The sequence below is a fragment of the Rhinolophus sinicus genome, chromosome 8, assembly GCF_057876585.1.
Source record: "Rhinolophus sinicus isolate RSI-liver-muscle chromosome 8, RSI-T2T, whole genome shotgun sequence".
NCBI classification, from domain to species: domain Eukaryota; kingdom Metazoa; phylum Chordata; class Mammalia; order Chiroptera; family Rhinolophidae; genus Rhinolophus; species Rhinolophus sinicus.
Window position 1 is genome coordinate 8,237,622 of NC_142508.1, and position 22,625 is coordinate 8,260,246.

At 42.9% G+C, this 22,625-nt stretch overlaps 1 protein-coding gene across 2 annotated transcripts in view; it reads right to left on the reverse strand.

Moving 5' to 3' along the window:
* MGAM (maltase-glucoamylase) overlaps positions 1 to 22,625 on the reverse strand; it is a 73,836-nt gene that overhangs the window by 36,396 nt on the left and 14,815 nt on the right. For both annotated transcript variants that reach the window (XM_088799871.1, XM_074315260.2), the window contains exons 3-18: positions 21,824 to 21,912; positions 17,100 to 17,220; positions 15,971 to 16,080; positions 15,262 to 15,413; positions 14,588 to 14,759; positions 12,846 to 12,945; positions 10,530 to 10,642; positions 10,118 to 10,243; positions 8,818 to 8,949; positions 8,557 to 8,673; positions 7,595 to 7,708; positions 5,755 to 5,839; positions 4,257 to 4,374; positions 2,967 to 3,138; positions 1,564 to 1,680; positions 873 to 1,027 (exon numbers count right to left, since the gene is read on the reverse strand). In XM_088799871.1, the coding sequence (XP_088655997.1) occupies positions 873 to 1,027; positions 1,564 to 1,680; positions 2,967 to 3,138; positions 4,257 to 4,374; positions 5,755 to 5,839; positions 7,595 to 7,708; positions 8,557 to 8,673; positions 8,818 to 8,949; positions 10,118 to 10,243; positions 10,530 to 10,642; positions 12,846 to 12,945; positions 14,588 to 14,759; positions 15,262 to 15,413; positions 15,971 to 16,080; positions 17,100 to 17,220; positions 21,824 to 21,912 (1,993 nt within the window). The remainder of the gene's footprint in view (positions 1 to 872; positions 1,028 to 1,563; positions 1,681 to 2,966; positions 3,139 to 4,256; positions 4,375 to 5,754; positions 5,840 to 7,594; positions 7,709 to 8,556; positions 8,674 to 8,817; positions 8,950 to 10,117; positions 10,244 to 10,529; positions 10,643 to 12,845; positions 12,946 to 14,587; positions 14,760 to 15,261; positions 15,414 to 15,970; positions 16,081 to 17,099; positions 17,221 to 21,823; positions 21,913 to 22,625) is intronic.

The window sequence follows — 22,625 nt, forward strand, 5'->3', positions numbered from 1 at the left end:
TCAACCCTCACCTCTCCACTCCTGCAGAGGAATTCACTTCCCCCCAGCCCATGTAAACCTCCTGTTCTTGCCCCAGGCTGGACAACCTATTCCAGTATCTATGCTAGGCAGGTTCCAGGCTGCAACTCGATGTGCCATAACTCCCCTTTAAAACAATAAGTACGATAAGCAATACGTTTTAAATCTGCAGCTGACTATCAAGAAGGAACTGGACTTGATCACAAAAAATAGCAGAGAATATAAAATTTTACTCTTTTCTCTTTTAGGATATCTGCTTTTTAACAGGGAATTACAGGAGGTGGCAAAACCTTACCCAAAATAATGGGTAGATAATAATAGAGCAGATATGTGCGTGAGGGGCTAAAAGGTCAGACACGTAAGGAAATGAACTGTATTTTGACAAGGCAGGCCTTTTAAGTCCTACAGCCTGAGTGTAGTGTATTAGAAAAGAGACCATCAAGTTCAAGCTATCTAATCCTTTAAAACTAAAGAAAGTAAGGATAAAAGAACTAAAGTCATTTGTCAAGATAAAGAGTTAGTTGATGGCAGAACAAAGAAAAGATCTCAAGTCCCATGACATTTAGTTTAGCTCTTTCCCCAAAAGGGAACAGTCCATAATACTTAAACATACTCCTAGAATAGTGTCTAGACAGCAATAGCCTTGTAAATACCAACTGGGTATTCCAATTTAATACACACACACACACACACACACACACACACACACACACGTACATATATGTATACATATACACAAATATATGTATCTGAGTAACTGTATGCATCGTTTCCATTTTCACTCTAATATTTGATGATATAGTCAATGCCACCCAGATCCATCACCCAAAGTTCTTTGGGTGAAATGAACTTACTCATGCAGAAGAGGCCTGGCCACTGTCTCCCCCCACCTGTGAGCGCGATAGAAGAGGGTGTAAAGATAGGGCAATAGAGTATAGCGGATGGTCAGGTAGTGCCTGGAGGAATTCAGCAGCAGAGAGTCAGCTCCAAAGGAGGCAGGATCCTGGGCCTGGAAGGAGACAAGAGGTTGCAATTGTGATCCGGCTACAAATAACAGAAGCACGTGGACAATTCCAGACCCCATTCATCACAACCAAGAGTTTCCTTCCAGAAAGACCTGAGGCCCAGGTGGAAACTTCGCCTCCCATCAGTACAGTTGGGCCAAGGGAGATCATTTCACCAAGGAAGTGGCTCCTCTTCCCCTCAGCTTCCCTCATCCACTCTTTACGAGTGTTCACTCTGGAGACGGCCAGTTAAATAATTTTGCAGTATTTCCTCATTGGTTCTCATTACAAAGAGTGTAGAGGTTAGATTCCTTAACAGAGTCACCTTTCCCTTGACTGCAGCAGAAGTAGCAGAGGCGGTGGCACAGGGCATTTAAATGGCACATCAGAGGTCCCTGTTGATGGCGAACGGTGGTGCAACTTCACCCGAGGGAAGCACCAGGAAGGAGGCTGGCTCAACAGATTGCTTGGCGAGGACGCAAACAGACGTAGTCCTACTATGCGCCAAATGTATTTGGATCCTGTCTGCTGGGAGACTCACCTTGTAGCCTTGACCATTGTGATTCCTGGAAAACGGATAGAAGGCTCCCAGCTGCATCCACCGTCTGCAGAGCTCCTCAGGGGCATCCAGTGCATAGCCACATATGTCAGGACCCACCTGGAGGGACAGGCCGCTTGTGAGTGTCCCCTGCTTTGCTTTCTACCAGGGACCTCCCCACCGAACTGTGCTAACCTCTTACTGAGAAGGCTAATTAACATAGTGTGACTCAATTGGATTATACCCTGTGTCTGTTCGTTACTGCCAGGTGACTTTGAGTAAGTTACTTAGACCTTCTGTGCCTCAGTTTCCTCATTTTGTTAAAGTGGGCACTAATGAGCTAACAGGGTTTTCATAAATTGGATAATGTAAATAAAACACTTGACATACAATAGCTTTTTGATGAACACTAACTAGAAATGCAGCGGATATTATTTTGACCACACTACTATCAGAATTATTCTTCCAAAGCTTAAATTTGATACTGTCACTCACTTATTCAAAAACCTCCAGGGTCTCCTTGCAGCTTACCCTATGAGTTCCTTAAAATCTGGTTCTCACCACATTTCCAGCATCACTTCCCATTCTAGTCCTTATAGACACAGCAAAGTCTCAAATGTATGCTTGTATGCTTGTGCCCAAATGTATTTCTTAAGTTTACAATGACCTCCCCCCATTAGCCTGCTAAAACATACCCCCTTTTCATGGTTAAACTCGGGAGCCGTCTTCTCCATGAAGTTTCTTTAACTCCCTCCCCTCACATTCTTTGTTCCTTGTGATCTTGTCAGCGTTGATATGTCCCTTTCTCAGGCTCTCCCTGAACACTGAATGAGTATGTCCCTGTGAGCACTTTTACCCCAGCTTGTCATAACATTTACTCATATATGTCTCCTCTTACTAAACTATAAACTCTTTGGGGAGAGAGGTGTTTCTGTCCCTATATTTATGCTTTTCTCCACCCTCACCATGCATAGCTAGCTCGGTGCCTGCACACAGTAGGAGCTCAATAAATATATATGTTGAATTTAACTACGCCATCTCTCAGGTGCTGACGTTATCTTTCCTCATCGCGGTGCTAGATACGCAGATGTGTCCAGTTTGTGAAACTCATCAACGTATGTCTGCTTAAGGATATGTGTCCTTTTTTGCATGTATGTTTTACTTTATTAGAAAAACAATTTTCCAGAGACATCACTTGGAGGCTGCACTTGCTATCTTTATAAGGCAGTACAGGAAAGAGCGCTGTGGGACCAGAGCTGTGCAATGCAGATGAAGCACATGCTCTGAAAACATGAATCCCTGGGCCATGGAGAGTGGGGGGGAGGGGAGCTTTAGGACTGCCAGCTTTCTAGCATGAGGCTTTCCGGGGGCTGCGAGTCATCAGCGAGCTGGGAATGTGGACTCACCATTGGGACACCAAAAAGGTTGAACTCAAGCATGCCGGGGATGGACCAGCGCAGGTCGTCCCAGGTGGCCGCATTGTCTCCTAACCAATGGGCTGCAAACTTGCCCGATCCCGCGAAGGTAGAACGGGTTACAATGAAGCTTCTCTTATCTGGGAACACGGTCTTGACGGCCCTAGAAAAACAGAGAGACTTAGGAGTCCATGTGTGACCTTCGTGTGACACATGCCAGGGACCTCGAAAGTTACTACCCCATTCTTCTCTCCTCTCTCCCAGAAGGGTTAGAATTGCTGTCGGGAGCAGACTGTACCGTGAAGTATATTTATGTTTTGTTTTGTTTTAAGGTGGTTTATGTACATCAAGAGCTCCATAATTTCCAAGAATTTCCAAAGCAGCCTCGCCAAGTCTAGTCACTAGAGGCATACAATTTTTATGGACCAAAGGTGAAGTTTACATACTCGTAGTTGTCTGTATACACTGATCTTCCACATCGTGGGATTTCAGACATACACTTATGAACCCCCTCTTGGAATTTATGAACCCCCCTCTTGGAATTTAAATTCTTTTTTTAAGGAGAAAGTCTTTGGTCACAATTTTGTAATAAGAAGAGCCATGTTAAAATTATATATGTATGTGCGTACTTTTAAAAGTAAATATAAACATATATCACCTATATGTTTTTAAATTAGAAGTCTCTCATATACTTAAAAATGTTTGCTCTATAATTTTTTTAACAACTGTCAAGAAGGTTAAAATTACACCTGGACTTTGCTAATGAAAGACTGTGGTTTGGCTCTGGCTGCCTGCTGTCACAGGTGCAGTGAGCGGGGTAAGTGGTCAATAGCTTTTCCTCACTAAAACTTTTCCATACACAAAGGCACACACAGCACAGTAGGAAGATGCTGAGCCAGCATCTAAAACCCCAAAGCACATGAGGCCTGAGTCACTTAACCCTCCATCCTCCAGTCTACACAGTGTGGCCGAGAGAAAAATATATGTATCTAGGACTCGTGAAGAAATGGGCTTAAATATTGCTTTTACAATTCACTAGCTGTTTGACCTTGGTCATGTTACTTCTTTCTTACTTCCAACCTTCCATTTAGCCATTTATTCATTCATTCTTCCATTTCATGCGTCCCACAAATATTTATTGGATTCCTTCTTCCCTATGTGCTAGGTAGTGTCTTCATTCATTCAACAATCACCATACTTAACTTGCAGGGTTCAGGCACCTAGCATCTAGCAAGCTCAATAATTTGACATGTATTAAGGCCATAGCAATTGTGGCCTTACTCTGCAGTGGCAATGGCCATGGAGTAGCCGTAGAGATTGTGGACATCATACTGCTTGCCCCAGTGCTGCACAGCATCCATGCAGAGAGTCTTGCTGAACAGGTACCCATCCAGGACTCCTGGGACAAAAGAGGGATCAGGCAGTGAGCACTTCAGAGGCACGTCCCCTGCTCCTGGACTATCAGAGAACCTGAAGTGGTGGCTCCCTGGGCAAGCATTTATTGCGGCCCTCCTGTAAATGATCGTACAGCTTGCTCACTATCAGAGGGCTATACACTTGGGGTAGTTTCTCCGCTATGTAAAAAAATGGTGGGGACTCGTACACCTTCTCCCACCTGGGCACTCAGGAGACCAGAGGCAGACATTTGGAAGCAAGAGGATCCAGTTAGACTTGACATTCAATCTGAATTCTTCAAACTGAGCTAAGTTAAGTGGTTCAAAAATAGAAATATTAGATGGAAGTGTACATTAATTCCTCACCCCTTCTCTCCATTGACCTGGTATGATAAAGGATGATTGCCCAATCTCATTTTCACTCATTGACTCTTTTCTGCTTCCACTGCACCACTCTGGCTCAGATCCTAATTATCTTTAGATTTTAACTATTGCAAAAGTTTCTTAATGGCTAATTGACTCCTGATCTATTGATTTTCTAATTCATACTGTGCATTAATGCCAGATTAGTATTTCCCAAACCATCTGACTACCATATTTCCCTCTTACTAAAATGTAAATAGCTTCTCTCACAAAAGAGTAAAGTGTGAACTGTTTGGCCTCCCATCCAAGTTCCTCAACATTTGATTTTTGACCCATCTGCCCCAATTTCCTGTTTTCTCACTGGACTGGAAATCTTCATAAGATGCTGTAATTCCAGCAGCTCATTCCTTTCTTAATCAAAAGACAATTTGTCTGTGAGCCCGTAACTTTCTTCAGACTACAACAAATGCTGGGATTTCGGGGCCACACTCTGAGAAACAGTTCTGGTCACATTTCAGTCTGAGCTCACTTGGATCACATTCACTGACTTTGACTTTCAACTCCCAAGCCGTGGGTTCTGGCTCCCTTTCAACCTACAGTTCAGGTCTGTTCTTCATACTCTTGATCTCATCAGACTTGACGCTCATCTGAAGACCAAGCCTGGTAATGTGGTCTTTCTCTGGCCAGCTCTGACCTGTGGGGGTGCACTCTACAGGAACATAGACTAACCACTAGCTTCTGGCTTCTGCACCATATCTTCTCTTTCTAGGACCTTCCTTTAGAAACAGCTCAGACTGTAGGTAAAAGAACTAGATTGCCCCCTTTTGAATTTATGCCTCATTTAGGGAAGCATGGAGTGTCTTGAGTTTCTTTCCTAGTTGTCTTTATATATTACCCACATTCTCCTTTCCCTATGCACACGTACGTACAAACTCCCTTGCCAGGTTGTTCATCTCTATCCTTAGGAACTTAAAGTACCAAGTATGCAATGCCACTTAGTCAGACGAACCAGCAAGACTTACTGGGCGTGAATGGAGGATAATTCAGACTGCTTGTGGAACATCCTGAAACTGAACCATCAACGAAGTTGGAGACTTCATTCATATCCTACAAGAGAAGGAGCAAAACTATTAAGAAAACATAACATGTCCCCTTACATTGTACTAATGGTGTCTTTTTTTCTTCTCCTTTTTGAGGAGTCAGAAAAATGATTCCAGATACTTCTTTTTTAGAGAGGTTCTTATGTACAAGGACAGAAAATAGATGTTCCTGTCTCCTCTATGCACTGAGAATCGTTCATGAAGAAGATTCTTAAAATCCCTTCAAAATCATGTATGTCTGTAATCACTGAAAATGAAAAATTTCCAAACACATTAGATGAAAAAACATTTTCAATTTATATGATTCCACATATATCAAGTTATACATTCTCGTATATCCAAATATAGCTGTGAATACACACACATAAATATTTATACATATAAAAACACACATATAAGCAGAGAGAGTGAGAGAGTGAGAATGTGTCAACAGCTTTTAAGTGGGGCGTCCTAGCAAAAAAGTAGTGATGGTAGATGTTTTCAGTTAATATCATTTTAGAGGATTTTACTTTCCTAGTTTTAGCTCTCTGTATTGTTTGAATTTTCCACATTTCTCTCATAAATAGAAAACAGTTCAACTCTAGAGCCCCAGAAATTTTGCTAAACATTTGTTGCATTGCATGTGTTTTCATTTGACAATACAGAGACACTTGTCTTTATTGCAGTGATAGTTTTGCTCCCAAAGCACCTGGGTACTTTGGCTCTGATCAGTGTGTCTGACATGTCCACATGAAAGAGCCCTGAACTGGCAACTGGATGATTCATGTACCTTGTGACAATGTAAGGAGTATATGACCTATTTCTATGTCAGCTCACTCATTTGTAAAAGGAGTGCTGGACTGGGGGAGAAAAAAACAAAAACAGATTACTTCCAACTATAATGATCTGGTTTTGATTCTATGCTACTTGTTTGTGTAAGATTATCTGAATAGTAATATAGGGAATTTGAATATCAAGAAGACAAAAAATCATGACTATGGAAGAAATACACAACTTTGACATAGGCAATGGAGACATTCAAATTGTTAAAGATTTTGCTTACTTTGGCTCAGTCATCAATTCAAATGGAGACTGCAGCCAAGAAATCAAGAGAAAGCTGATTCTCAGAAAGGCCACCAATGGAAGAATCAGGAAAGGTCATTAAGAGCACAGACGTGTCATTAGAGACCAAGGGTAAGATCATCCACACCCTCCTATTCCCAATTACTATGTACGGATAAGAAAGTTGGACAGTGACGAAGGCTGATAGGGAAAGATGGATTCATTTGAAGTACGGTGTTGGAGGAGAGCTCCACGGAGACCCTGGGCCACCAGGAAGACAAACGAGTAGGTCTTAGAGCAAATGAAGCCTGAACCATCTCTGGAGGCAAAACTGAGCAAACTGAAGCTGTCCTACCACGGGCACCTCATGAGAAGGCAGGGTGCTCAGGGAACGACAGTGATGCTGGGTGAACAGAAGGCAGCAGGAAAGAGAAGACCGAACATGAGATGGACTGACACATACAGAAGTCACAGGCCTGAGGCCGCAGGAGCTGAGCAGGGCTGTGAGGACAGGACACGGTAGGCGTCACTCATTCGTAGGGTCCCTGGGACTCAGAGCCGACTCAGCGACATGAACACACACACAAGGTAGGGAATATTTAGCATTATTGCCATGCTAGCTTTCTTCTCCACCTCTTCCCCCAGTGCTGCATGATTCAATGACATAGACACACACAGTCTGAGTATGAGTCACCTAATAATCAAAATGGTAAGAACTCACAATCCAGATTCCATCGAACTTCACTTGATTGTGAAAAAGCTTAAATTCCTCTGCCCACCAAACAGCACACCTGGGGTTGGTGTAATCAGGAAACACAGTTTTTCCAGGCCAGACCTGCAGGAGAAAAAGAAAAGCACTGATTGCAGTAAGTTGAATGAATACAGAGTAAAACAGGGTACTTTGCAAAGCAATGCCTAATATGATCATGGCAACCAAGGTGCCAGGCACAGGTCCTTTTTAGTTAGGGACATGCCGAACCCCAAATACTCAGAATAAGTGTCAGGGGGAGTCAATCATCACTGGAGGAAAAACTAATTTTACAAAATTCGCTAAGTCCTTTTAATCAGCAGCTCTGGTTCTCCCTGTCCTCTCACTTTGTCTACTCCCAATTCGAGGAATGATAAATGATAGAGAGTAATGTATAAATTTCAACCGGTCCATTGCAAGCTGTGGGTTCTGATGGCCCATTCCTCTTCTCTATTCCTTTCCTATCCCCTTCCCACCAGACAGTATGTGCTCAGATCAGCAGAGGTATAAGAAGTGAACCAGCAGACAACACCTTCATGGAAACCAAGGGCAGATAAAGGTTTGAGAACTTGTCAGATACCACACAGAAACCGAGTGAGAAGAGGAATGAAATGGCTCCACTGGAAATGGTTCCATGGTGGTGACTGGTACCATTTACCAGAGCAGTGTCAGTGAAGTGATGGGGGAGGAAAGTAGACTGCAGTCAGCTGATGGGAGGGGAGGAAGTGTTTATTCAGTGTGGAGGCTACTGATTAAAGAGACTTGACTATGGAAGGAATGTAAGCGCGAGGACGGCTGGGAAGTACTTGAGGATGAAAGAACAGGGCAAGTTTATCCCCGGCATATACTTGTATAAGGCATCTGAAAATGTAAAACAAAACAATTACACACAAGCTGCCACAGCCCCTCCGCCACCCCCCGCCCCGTTAGTTTACCTCCCCAACGAGTGGAGTCACTCCATCTGGAGCATTCACCCATATCTTCATGTCTGAACCCCTGTCATACGGGCCGTAGGGATCACTTGGGGATGACGTGTTGGAGATAGCTGGGTCCTAAGAAGGGAAACAATACAATGAAGGACCTCGCTTTCAGCTACAGGCTCTGAAAGGAGACTGGAAATTGGGGGACACAGGATGGGGAGAAGGGTGTAATGCCAAGGCAGAGCAAGTACCTGACTTTAGGGGGCAAGCACATACCACAATGATGACCAGTTTCTGTCCGTTATTGTGTAACTCCTCAGCAAACTCAGGAAAGCCTTTAAACTCTACTGGATTATAAGTGAAGTCCCTCCTCTTATCCATATAATCAATATCAGCGTGCTGAACGTCCTGAAAGAATACACAAGGTCCACAATTCAGCCCCTAGGAATTTCCCTGGTAAGATGAGTCAGTCGTTACTCCTCACGATACACACTGCCTCTGTGCTGGGCTGTGCACAGGCTTCTCAATGGCCCCTGGCGTTAGAGGGCTTCTTTGCCAACGGTAATTTCAAAGCAAACGACCCACTGTTTCCCCAAGGCCTGACCCCACCCCTGGAATCAGGTGGACGGCAGTATCCTACCTGCTGCCTGGCCCCTGGCATTACAAACCAGTCTAACAAACGAACCACAGCAATTCCAACAACCTATTAAGGCTGTCTAAGACACGTCCATCCCCTAAATCCTACCCCCGCCACAAGATAAAGGGGGAAGGGACTGTTCCCCCCTTTTTCTCCCTCATTTTACTAACCCACATTTTGTTTTGTTGCTGCCCTTCTACGTCACGTCTTCTTTGATGATTAATCTTTCCTAATTTTACCTGTACGGAAATACTGGAGCCCAGAAGGAAGTGACTCTTGCTCTAGGACCTAGTTATCTGCCTCCAACAGAATGGGCTGGGAGAGGAGAGGGTAATTCCTGAGACTACTGGGCTTTTTCCCTTTGCACGTCTTAGAAAACCTCACTCCCCATTATATAATACACACATTCAAATTTAGACTAAGGACAGAATGATCTAAGTAAGCAAACAGTTAATTTTCTTTATCATTTCTCTGTCAGTGTGATTATGAAGGGCCTGACTAGCCCTCTAAAAAAAAAATAGCCATTGAAAATATAAAAAAATATTTTATTATGTGTATGTACCATATCCTTTTGCTCACTTAAAGTAGGGGAAGAAAAGCCTTGAGAAGTCAAATAAAAATGCATAATGTAAAATGTAGTTAATGCAGTGAGCATGAGAAAATTTTACTAATAAAATACGTGATTTTAGAAAAAAACAAAGACAAAAACAGATTGCCTTCTAACCCCATCGTTGTGGTCTCTAAGTGTGATTTCCTACTAAAGAGAGAGTTCCTTGAAGGAATGGCTGTCCCAACAGAAAAGTCTAGTGCTCTGAATATATAAACATCTTCTTATTGCATATTTAAAAAAGAAAAAACTCAGTGGGGAGAAAGTATAATCGGTAATTCTTATTCCCAATGGAAATCTTTTTTGGAGGATTTTTTTTTTAAAGTCCTTACATAAGGGAGCTGTGCGGCCCGGTTTCTCTCCACGACCTGTTTCAGTTTATCCAGGGATTCGTAGTCATAACGACTGAGATGAAATCCAAGTGCCCAATATGCGGGCATGGCTGGCCGTCCAATGAGCTGAAAGAAATAATGTGGAGGAAAAGTTAGAAATACTTGATTTTTAATAAACTTTTTCTAAGCATGGGTTTGGGGCCACAGAAGATACTCCATTCCCCAACACACTATATTTTACTAATGTTAGAATGCTCATCTACACCCCTGAAGGTTGGGTCAATTTGTAGTAGCAGATTTATAACAGCTCCTTCTAACAGCAGATTTTCAGGAGTCCCCCTTGCATATTAAACTTGCTTTTCTGAGTGCTATTTAGGATTTCTGCAGTTGTAGTCATGAATCATCGGTTTACCTCTAGATACTCTTGAACCACTTGCTCTGGAGTGTTTCCCAAGAACACGTAGAAGTCAAGAACGCCCCCGGTGGTGCGGTAGGTGATAGCTGGTGTGGGCTGGAGGACGACGTCTTGAAAGATTGAAAAAATGAAGAAAGAAAAAGGAGAACTTATTCTAGGGGAATAATCACAAAGTTTTAGAGCAGAGCATGACAGCCATCTGGACGTGACTGAAGTGATCCCAACGCCTCAGATTTTTCATACAAAGGGACAAACTCTGAAGCTCCAAGTCCACCCTCACAGCCCACGAGAGTCAAAGCATTGGTTCTGGGACAGATTTTGATACTTGGTGACTGGAGTGTCTTAATTCCTGTGTCAGGATCCAGGCTCTCAGGAAAAAGCAACCAGTTTCATGAGGGGGTTCCAGAAGCAGCCAAGGTGGCAGAGAAATTAATTTAAGCTAAGGAATGTGAGTTTCTGAAATCCCTTATGGGCCTAAAAGCAGAGCCTTCCAAAGGAACTCAGCTGCCATAAACCGCCTCCCTGGACCCATTTTAATCTTCTCTGAGACAATACATTAGCATCACATCTGAACAGACATTGCACCGAGAATATCATAGCTATTCTCCTAAAAGCTCATTTATCTTTCCAAAAGTCATTTGCTTTCCCCTACGTGCCTTTAATCCCTCCCTCCTCCTCGAAGAAATCATTTGTTCACAAGTGCCTTTCTCCTCCTCCCATGTACCTATGAGGATGGTATATAAGCCCCAAATTCTAACCATTCCTTTGAGTTCCTCGTCACTGAGCCCTCGTGTGTATGCATGTCTCGTGTATAAATAAACTCTGTCTTTCCTCCTGCTGACCTGTCTGCGGTCAGTTTGATTCACAGGCCCCCAAATACTGAACCTCAGAGGGTAGAGGAAGAATTTTTCTTCTTTGACATTCATGACTATAGAACGTGCTGTTCCCATCCTACGCCCCACCATCATTGCAGGAATATAACCCAACTAGACATACTGAGGTACTAGCCTCACTTAAAAAATGTCCAAGATTATAGTATACATTTAAAATCCCTCTACGCCCCAATCCCAGTTCTCAGAGGTGAAGCCTCCCTATGGCCTTGGTTTATAATTAGGGGTAAAAGGCCTCAGGATTTCTCGACAGGGAAATCTGTGACCAGTCTCTGGTCACAGGTGCAGGTCACACAGAGTACCTAGGACCCCGTGACCTTTCCCTTTGAGCCTGACTCGACTTCTTTTCTGGTTCCTTTCAACTACCTGAAACTGTACCATCCTTGTATTATCTCAGTCTGTTCTTAGACGCTTAAGATTCTACTAGGTATCTAAGAGCCATCTTAGATCTCCTAGAGTGATTCTCAAACAATCTGTGGTGAAGGATCACAGCTTAGTTTTTAAATGTCCGATTCTTTGCAAACGGATACTGTTATAAAATAACACGATAATGAATTACTAGAAAAGGGTTCATGCGTGTACTTGGATGCTATGGCAATGCTTACTCTCAATTTATATACTTATCTTACTGTAGACCTGTGACAGTTCATGAACCAACCACGGTCCGTGCTCTGAGTAGCATGGATCTACTCCCTTGATTCTCAACTGAGAAAGGGTGGGAATCAATACCTGTGCCCACCATCAACCCTGGGAGATTCTGATACATCTCTTCTTCCCCTGTGGTGACTGATTCATTGCCACTGGGATCTGTGGTGACTGGTGCAAGCAGACAACAGTTGAGAATCATTGATCTAGTCTAAAACCTTCCAAAATGGGGAGGCTAGCTCCTTTCTAGACTCCTGTGAGGATACACTGCTGGGTCTTAACCAATTGGATCTTACTCTGCATGACCCTTGCCACCCCACTTGACCTTGCTACGCTTGGAGTGTCTGAATGGAACATTCACTGCTCAGTTATAGCTCCCTGGTTAGGCCCAGCTACTGTCATCATTGGGCCCAGGGCAATTGGCTGTTTCCTACCCCTTTTGTGGATGAAAGTCTAAGGAAGGAGAAGAACAAATGGGTAGAAACTGCCTCAGTAGATTACAGAAAAGGGTTAGCTGTCTTCACTCTGTCATAGCAAATATTCCAATAGAGGCAACCAGATTCAGGAAAATCATACACTAGGAGAGAAACCCCTACTCATGGCTACCATGGGTCAACAGGTAACAAAGTAGAGCTGGAACAGTCGGAGAACACATGAGGCCAAAAGCTACGGCTCAGCCATTCCTAAAGGGCTCCATTCCTTTTATCATCGTGCTGTACAAATGGGACTCAGAATTGCTCTGATGCGTTTTTTCATGAATATTCTTTTAGTCCTTTACCCATGGCATTGCTGTTCATCAGAAACACTCCAAAGGACAATCCACTAGCATCTTCAAGGCACAGGAAGAATGTCTGTGCGCCATACAAGTTAGTTCCATCCTGCAGAAAGACAGTTAAAAACCACACATTTACATTCTAATCATCTACACTCTGCTTGGGCAGAAAGGACTTAGGAAATCAGTATGGATGTTGTCAATGATTGACAGGGAACACATGGGTTAAGAACACACAAATACATTTTAAAAATATAGGGTCTATATGTGGCTGATGTTAACCAAGTGAGTTAGTGTTCCCTTGTTGAATGAGCCAGCTATGGCTACTTATCTAGAAGGAATGTGAGAATGTATGACGTCTGTTGGGATGTGAGAGGACATGAATTTTGAAATTACAGCTTAGAAAAGCTCTCCTCTCAGAGTGGATGGTCTTAACCTGACCGAACCCAATTCGCAACTAGATGGAGCTGTACTTGAGATATCTGGTCTTCCCATCTTCCCAATAGTAGACTTCCGAACTTGAGCTGGTCTTCCAGACTTTAGAACAGGACAGTAGTTCTTAACCCAGGCTGCATCCTAACCCATCCTGGGGATGGAAGCAAGCACTGACGGTTTCTTAAATTTGCCCAGGTGATTCCAACACGTAGTCATGTTTGAGAATCACTGCTCTAGGACAGCATTTCGCAAAATGTGGTCTGCATCTATATTACCTGGGAATCTTAGTTAAATGTGGATTCTAATTTAGTGATGGGAGAGAGAGCCGAGATCCCACGTTTCTTACACAGTGGTGCCCACGCTGCACAATTCAAGTATCAAGGAACTGGGATTCCTTATTAAACAACCATCACCAGAAACTCCCAGATGAGCTGCTGACTCAATGTCTTTTCTGTTTTTCTAGGTAGGCCAGGGATTAGATCTTATCTCTGTTACTTACAAACTTTTTTTCCCCATTGGGGATTTGTTTTGCTTTTCTGAACCTCTGTTTTGCTTTTCTGCTCATCTGTTAAGTGGGATAAATTATCCTTACTTTTTTCAGAGTTCTTTTGGCAAATAGAGATAATGTACAAAAATCATCAAGAAATTATTCCTATGACCTTTTTACATCTAGCCACTAGCTCTGCAAAGGCAGGAAAGTTGCTAACCCAGACCTGTATTGCAGAGCCTAGAAAAGACCTCTGCTTTGGGTTTTAGCAGTCAAAAGAAAACAAAAAAGAAAACAGTAACAACAACAAAACTCTATTCTGCCACTGTCCCCAAATTCTTCACACAAAGAATGATTAATACAGTAATTTAGTTGATATTTTATCCTATGTTGCTAACAAACCTGATCAGTTGGTGACTTATACAGGTCAACCTAAAAGATGGAGATTATAACAAATATTGTGTAGAGTCAATATTAGTAATGGCTTCTCCAGAACCAGTTAGTTCAAAAGGAAGGTAGGATGAAAAGTAGTTGACATTTATTGAGCACTTTCTATGTGGCACACACTCCTCTAGAGACTCTATACATATCGATTCATTTCATTCCCATCATGACTCTATGAGGCGAGTATATTGCCCCATTGTATAGAGGGGGAACTGAAGACACAGAGAGAGGTACCCTGCCCAGAACCCGGTAACTGGTGAGTAGCAGTGCTAGAATTCAGGCGCAGACACCCCCACCCCAGAATCTTACTCTTAACCATGATACTGTACTGCTAGGAGTGACCTTCAAGAATGAGACTATGACGGCCCTTCTGAAAACTTACCCCATTGGGGGTTGTGTCCCTGGCAAATATGGGCCAGGTCTTCCAGTTCATATCATGGCGGTACTGGCGGTGCACGTGTTCTCCCAGACCGTACACGTTAGCACTCGGCAGTCGCATGGAGAGCTGCAGGAACTGATCGGCAAACAGGAGGGGCCCAATGCTTGTATCCAACCTAGACACAGGCGGAAGACACAAGGACAAGAGGGCAAGGGGGTGGTGGAACACAACCGCTTAGAAAAGTGGCCTTTCATTGTCAAGGACTCAATATTCCCTATTTAATTGGCCCCATTTGCCCTCCTGGGACATTTCTCCATGGACACCAAGAGATCAAGAGTTCTTGAAGATGGGTGCATTATAGGAGATGTTCCATAAACAGTTACTGGTGGGTCCGTGGTTAGATGAATGGAGGAAGGAAGGGGGGAAATAAAGCAGAGAAAATGATCAAACAGAAGAGAAAAAAGCCACAGCCCAGTGTCTGGTCTATAATAAATGTTTAGTAATAACAAAACAAAAAAAAGAATAACAAGGCAGAAAGGCAGAAAAAAGGCATCCATTTGGAAGTGCAGAGTCTGGTCACCAACCTTCAGGAATACTGCTGAGACACACCCTTTGCCAGGCTTACAAACCTCCCTCCCCTTCCACTCTCATCCCCAGATAGGGGTTTTCAAACTTACAGGACACGAGTGTTGCCTCTTCTCTTCACTTTGATGCTAAATGGCTGTGGGGAAACCTCAACTTCATAGGTCAAGGGAGAAGCAGCATTTCCTTTGAAGGATTGGACATGCTCATGGGGCACTTCGTACCTGACTTTGTTTGGGTCAGTTAACTGTGCAGAGAGATGAAGGGAAAGCAAGCTGACATGACAATGTCTCTGTTTTTCCACCACAGAAGCGTTCCCACCACCACCAGTGTTTCCCAGGGACTCGTGGTTTTACAACTCGGGTGTTGATCCAAGTGGCATTATGTCTAAGGGACACGTATGTGCACATTACATTACCAAGCTCAGAGGCTGAACGCTTGGGCATACGTTAGTCTGTAGGTAGAAATATACACTCCAAGTCTGCAGAGATGGATTATCTCTAGAATTTTCAAAGCTGTAATAATTCTTTGTTCCCCTCTCTACTACATTTCACCTGGTGCTAAGGGCAAACAAATGAAAGTCAAAACTCACCAGTCAACTCTATAACATCTATTTAGGAAGTTATCACACTGAAGGAAGGCTATAGGTACCTTCAACATACATGTGCTACTGAGAATAATGGCAGTTGAGAAAAATATTAATACCTCCATTAGCAAAATGCTCTATTTTGTAGTAACCACAGTTATCAGGTAGGGAACAAGAACCTCTTATGAATGATTTGAAAAAAAGAAACGAACTGCAACCTTAAAGTGGAAACGATTGGATGTCTGGTATTCCGCTGTGAGAAGGACGTTGTCTACATCATTTCCAAATAGGGATGGAGACGGCAACCTTTTCAACTGGGCTGTGAATCCTAACAGAGAGGGGAAAAGTTTAGGTAGCCGGCTGTGTGCATTTGCAAATAACAGCCACATAAAAATTACGCTTTAGGTTAAAGGAGCTGGTGAAAAGCCTTAATTTCCCCAAAGAAGGTTTTAGGTAAGACACATGCCCATCATGTATGCGTATTATCTTGGGCCAGAATCTGAAGCTGGGCATTGTCATGATCTTACCCAAAAACCATGCCTTCTTCTATAAAATCTGAGTGGAAACTGCCCCCAAAAGGCCGAACTCTCATTCCCCTGGCCCATCAGTCATTCTATGTTAATTACATACCCTTTACACTCTCGGCCCTCAGTTTGTGTATGTACGTTATTCCTTCCCGATTATTTTCTTGTTACATTACAGGTGACCATAGACATCCATGCCCTCTGCCTAGTTAGGTAAGGCACGTAGAGAGTCAAGACCTTAGAAAAGCCCATCAGGCCAAAAGCCTCTAGAGAGCACGTGTCTTCCTTTATGCTAAGAGCCTCCCCAGAACAGCCACCTTCTGTTATCCCCCTGGGTGTTCACTTTTATGCTTTACGTTTTAGGGTGAGAGGAAGACAGGGAAGCAGAGCGGATGTTTAGTCCGTGCACACTGACATTGACACGCTAACTTTTACAAAATGTTTAAAAATTGGAATTGTTCCATATCATTAAAATCGCATTATATTAGAGTTGTAAGTAGTCTCAGAGGTTACTGAGTTCAAATCCCTCCTTTTAAAAGCTAAAACTTAGGGACCAAAGAACTCATGCTATCTGCACAATGTTATGAAGATACAGTAAAGGTAGAGCCAGGAATAGACCATGTCTCTGAACTCCCAGGACAGTCATTTTTTTCCCTTGATGGCAAAATAGATTCTAGTCCATGCTTAAGAGCGGTGCCACCCTCCGCCATGTGCAGGAGCGTGGCCGTGCAGAGCAAACTCGGCATGCCATGATGACTGGCCTCTGAAGCAAACAGAGCCAACCGCAGCGGGTCCGGAGCTCGTGCCTCACGGTCTGGCTTACCTGCCCTGGTGTTTACGAGGTTGCCCTCCACTTGATAGCCATGACTCTTGGAATAGTAGCACCAGGGCACGCTTATGGTCCCCTGAGGTTTCCAGCAGCAGCCACGCTGATCACATGTGGCCTGAAATGAGAGATTCACCAAGGTAACTCCATTTCTTGGCAGAACACTGTCATTTATAAATATAAGTTGAGGCTGTGGTATCTCTCCTTCACCACATTTTACAAACAAGGGCACTGATACCTAGAGAAGCTGTGCTATGTCCCAGTCAATGCAGAATTTCTGCTCGAAACTAATTGTGGCAACGTCCTCCCCTGTTGTTGTTACTATGTAACGATGTAGGGATCACAAGAAGACCCACATCTGTCAGCACAAAAAAACTGATAAGTTTATTTAAGTATTCTGAACTACAACATAGTTATACCACCAGTAACCCCAAATTACAAATGGAGCTTCATTTATACTGGTTTGGGCTTTAAAAAAAAGAAAAAGAAAGAAAAGAAAGGACTTTGCCATCAACTTTATTCAGAAACTTTGAAATAAAAATCAATTTTACCTTGACTTTTAAATGTGTATATTACCCATGTGTGTGTTATGTATATGTGACATATACCGGGGGTGCCAAAAAAATGTGTACAAGGGGACACTTTGGCCAACGTTGCTCAAGCAGTAGTTCGCCGTCATCAGAAGTGTCTGGACGCTGATGGTAACCACTTTGAGCACCTCTTGTAATTGCAGAAGTCAAATGTGACTAGTATTCATCTTTTGTTATCAGCATATATTGAGTATTACAATTTTAACACAGTTTTCCTTTCTTAAAATGTGTATACATTTTTTTGGCTCCCTCTGTATGTATATAGAACTCCTCCCAAGGCAGAAATTCTTCCTTGAAACCCAAATAGATTCCAATTGTTATTTAAGGAAGGTGCCTGCTTTACACCACAATTAGTGACAGAAGCAAGTGTAGACTAAAATGAATACAATCCCTTTCTCACCTTAACTAACTTGGGAGAACCAACCAGGTTAAATACAAAAAAGTATAAAGCAAGATCTCCTGAGGGTGGCGGGACCTGCTGACATGTAACTATTAGGTTGGTGCAAAAATAATCGCGGTTTTTGCAATTATTTTTAACCTCTTAAACCACAATTACTTTTGCACCAACCTAGTAATAGAACGTGGCAAAAATAATGGATTGTGTTAGATCACAGAACCATGGCGTCTCGGTCTCACTGGCTCTTTCACTGGCTCTGTGGCAGCCTCACTGTGGGAGAAGCGCGATGCCGCATTGTGGGTGGACCCACATGGCAAGGAACTGAGGGACGTCCCTGGCCAACAGCAAGCAAGGAACTGAGGTCCTCACTCCAACAAGCCTGAGGAGCCAAGTCCTGCCTACAGTCACACGGATGAGCTTGAACAGGGTCACCCCGCAATCCCAGCAGACACCCTGACTGCAGTCTTCTGAAAGACTGAGTCAAAAGCACCCCGCTAAACAAAGGCCAGACTTCTGACCACAATAACACTGAGAATATAATGTTCGTTGTAAGCCATCGTGTCTTGGGATAATTTGTCACATAGCAATAGATAACTAATATTCCGCTACATTGTTTAAAGGTGAAGAACCTGAGGCTCCCAGAGGGAAAGGTTCACAGAGGCTACATAGTTAGCTACTGAGGAGGCTGCGACCCAAATGTCCTTCTCTTGCTATCCATTGCCTTTTTTCTCGAGTCTGGGTTGAGTACCTGCTGAGCACGTTTTCAGGAGGCTATGGCTTGGATATAGGAACAATTAAATTTAATCAAATAGTAATTTGTATGTTAACAGCCAATATTAAGGATGGAAAAACTACGAGCATGTCCCTCTGTGGTTTCTATTGCTATGGGATCAGCTGTTACTGTGAACTCAACTTCAATCAGTAGTTTTTGTTGTTTCCTTTCATAACCCCCTCAGATGAAACTTCAGTGTAACAGGAAAAGAGAAACGTGATGGAAAGGGTGTTAAACAAAATGATTTTTGTATACTCCCCAGAGCTTAGTAATTTCTTCATTGAACTAGAAAGGGCAAAGACCAAAGAGCATCCAAAGTAATGAGAAAAGAGAATAGTCTGTGTTGACCCACTCGCATATACCAGTTCCCGGAATATACTGGTTCCCGTTGTGTAGCTAAGCAGTTATGAAGAGAAGTGGGAAGAGGAGCAGAGCACAGTGCTCATAAACAAGAGAGGAAACAGTATGTAAAACCGAGGAAAACACCTGTAGAAAAAAGCTATAAAACATGATGACGACCTGAACTGAAGGAACACAAAAAGAAGTAAACCCAAGACACAAAAATGCCCCTGTTTGTTGGACATCAGAATTAAAATTTAAGAGAAAATTGAGAACTTAAGGAAAGAAAAAAAAAAAAAAATATATATATATATATATATATATATATATATCAGGGTGGGGGTAGGAAGCAGTACATAAAAAAACAGAACAAATGGAAAACACAAAATGAGACCGTAGAAAAAAATCTTCCATGTCAATCAGCCCATGGTCTACCTACTAATTTAAAAGATAAAGATAGATTGCATTTAAAGAAAGAAATTCAGCTAAAGTTACTTATTGGAAGCCCACCTAAAATGTAAGCTCACAAAAGCACTAAGAGTAGAAAGGGGTAAAACAGACATGTGAGAAGAATGCTAACCAAAGGGTAGTGTAACTATCTATAGTAATATCAGACAAACAGACCTTAAGTAAAAATTCATTATTAAGGAAACATCGAGTCACTACATGCTGACAAAAGGTTCAATTCACAAGGAAGATATGACATCTCAAACTTGACATGTGACTAATAATAAAGACTCAAAATATTTACAGAAATTTTTAAAGAATCAAAAGGTAAAATTGAAAAAGATAGTAGACATAATGGCATATATTTAAAGAGAGCTCCCTCGGTAATTGATAGGAAAAGCAGACAACAAATAAAGATATTTTACTTTCTATATATGATGTAGAAACATCATAGATATATACAGGCACCCACAGAAAGAGAAGGACTGAAATGAACTCAGAGATGGAAAGCAGATCCTGAAGATATTGTTTAAGACCTAATAAAGCTCACACGACCCAAGTCCTATTCTCCTCCAAACCCAATGCTTCTTAACATAAAAGAGAGAAGAAACAGACTTAGGACGCATTAGTGCTCCAGGTGGGCTTCTGAGCAGCTGGTTTCCTAGCACACTACGACCAGGGCAGTAAAGGGGTGTGGGTCAGCTTGCTGCAAACCCAGTGTGTCAAACATCCTGTTTGGGTAGACACAGCTAGACCACAACTTCCCGTTCCCATGGACGGACAAAGCAGCATATGAATGGCTGTGTATCTTTGGGCTCCAATCTACATTCCAGGCCTACACATTACCTTCTTCTCTCTGGCACCCACCCTAGATCTTGGCCATTTGGGACCTTTCAATGTCATGTATGTGCCCCACAAGGTCCTCTTCTGTCATTTAGTCTACATTCTCTCTTCTGTCTTGAAATCACTTATTTGGAAACAGGATTGTTGCAAATGTAATTAGTTAAGATCATACTGGAGCAGGATGGGCCTTTAATCCAACAAGACTGGTATCCTTTAAAAATGGGAGAGAGAGAGAGAGAGAAAGAGAGAGAGAGAGAGAGAGAGAGAGAGAGAGAGAGAGAGAGAGAGAGACAACTCCACGTGAAGATGAAGGCAGACATTACAGTGATGCAGCTATAAGCCAAAGAACACTGAGGACTGACAACCATCACCAGAAGCTCGGAGAGAGGCCTGGAACAGATTCTTCCTCAGAGCCCTCAAAAGCAACCAACCCTTCCAACACCTTGATTTTGGACTTTTTGCCTCTAGAAGTGTGAGAGAAAAAAATAGAAAAAAAAATGTCTTTTGGTATTAGGATCTTTAGACAAACCAAAACAGCAACGCTCAAGCACATCACAGAGGAGTCCAGCCTAGTAAAGATAGGGTGACTACAGAGGAGGTGTGAGAGTGTCACGTGCGCACGTGTCAGCTGCAGCAAGCACACTTTGTGTGTCAGACACACATCTCCCATTCCTGTCAGTGCCCTTCACTCAGAAGGCTGCAGCATTTTGTTTTCATTCATTCTGAGTGTGGAAAGTGACTGATACAGTCAGTGCAATGTATTTTATAATCATAATATTCAGCTGGACTTCAGCTGAGGAGCAAGAAACAGTGCCCTAAAGTAACTACCAGATGCCTGCACTATCTTCAATCTGGTATTTATTACCTTCTCCCTTCCAAGCAGGGCTCTTGAAACTTTGTACTTATTTTAAATAATGTTTTACGCATGTATTTTCGATCCTAGATAACCTTTTGGAATTATAAAAGGACAGAGAGAGACAGAGAGAGGGCAAGAAACAGAGGTAATAACAGAGTCAGAGAACTAGTAACCAAGTAGTGTTGCCAGATAGACGACAAATCCATTTTTGTGTAAGTCCCAAGTCTTGCATGAAACTCAAATTTAACTGGGCAGCCCACACTTTTATTTGCCAAATCTGTCAACCCAAAAGAATGTTCCAGCCCTTCCTCTCGCAAAGCTGTACCGTCATACAAGCATGGGTACAGAATTACTTTGCCAGAGCCTCCAATAGCTGCAATGACCACAACTCTCTAGGAGTTTCAAACAGAAAACAAAAGCAAACAACCATCCAATAGCACAAACTCTTCAATGAAAAGCAAGATCCGTAACTCAAACCTTTGTAGGCGGCTGGTCAGGGATGCAGTTTACCCGCTCCGATTCATTCAGCACTGGGCACTCAGTGGAATCAGGAATTGTCCCCAGATCTGGATCGTCCCAAAAGCAAACATAAAACGACCATCAGACACTTTTCATGTCACGGGCATTTAATAATCTCCAGTATCCATACCTGTGACCATACAAACTCCACTACCGACCCGGCTTCACTCTGACGTCCCTGAAATCTATGCACTCACTTTATCAACCCCACTTCATTCTCGCTGACTGTATTTCTTTACCTCTACCTGTCCTGCATCGTCTCCTTCTGCCACCAAGGCCCTGCCCGCTGAGACACTGCAGACAAGCAGTGTGACCCCACCATTAGATGGAAGCTCACCACGGCAGAAACCAGGGCTACCTTGTCTAGTCCAGGGGTCAGCAAACTGTGGCCTGTGGACCAAATCAGGTCACAGCCTGATTTTTAAATAAAGTACTGTGTTTCCCTGAAAATAAGACCTAACCGGAAAATAAGCCCTAGCATGATTTTTCAGGAGTACATCCCCTGAACCTAAGCTCTAATGCATCTTTTGGAGCAAAACTTAATATAAGACCCGGTCTTATTTTCGGAGAAACACGGTATTGGTGGGACAGAGCCACACCCAGTTTTTCATGTATTGTCTACAGCTGCTTTTGCGCTCCACTGGTGGAATTTATGACAGAGACCGTATGGCCCACAAAATCTGAAGTATCAAGAGTCTGCCCCTTTCCAGCAAAGTCTGCAGACTCCACTCTGGGCCTTTCTTTTCACCCCAGCAACTGG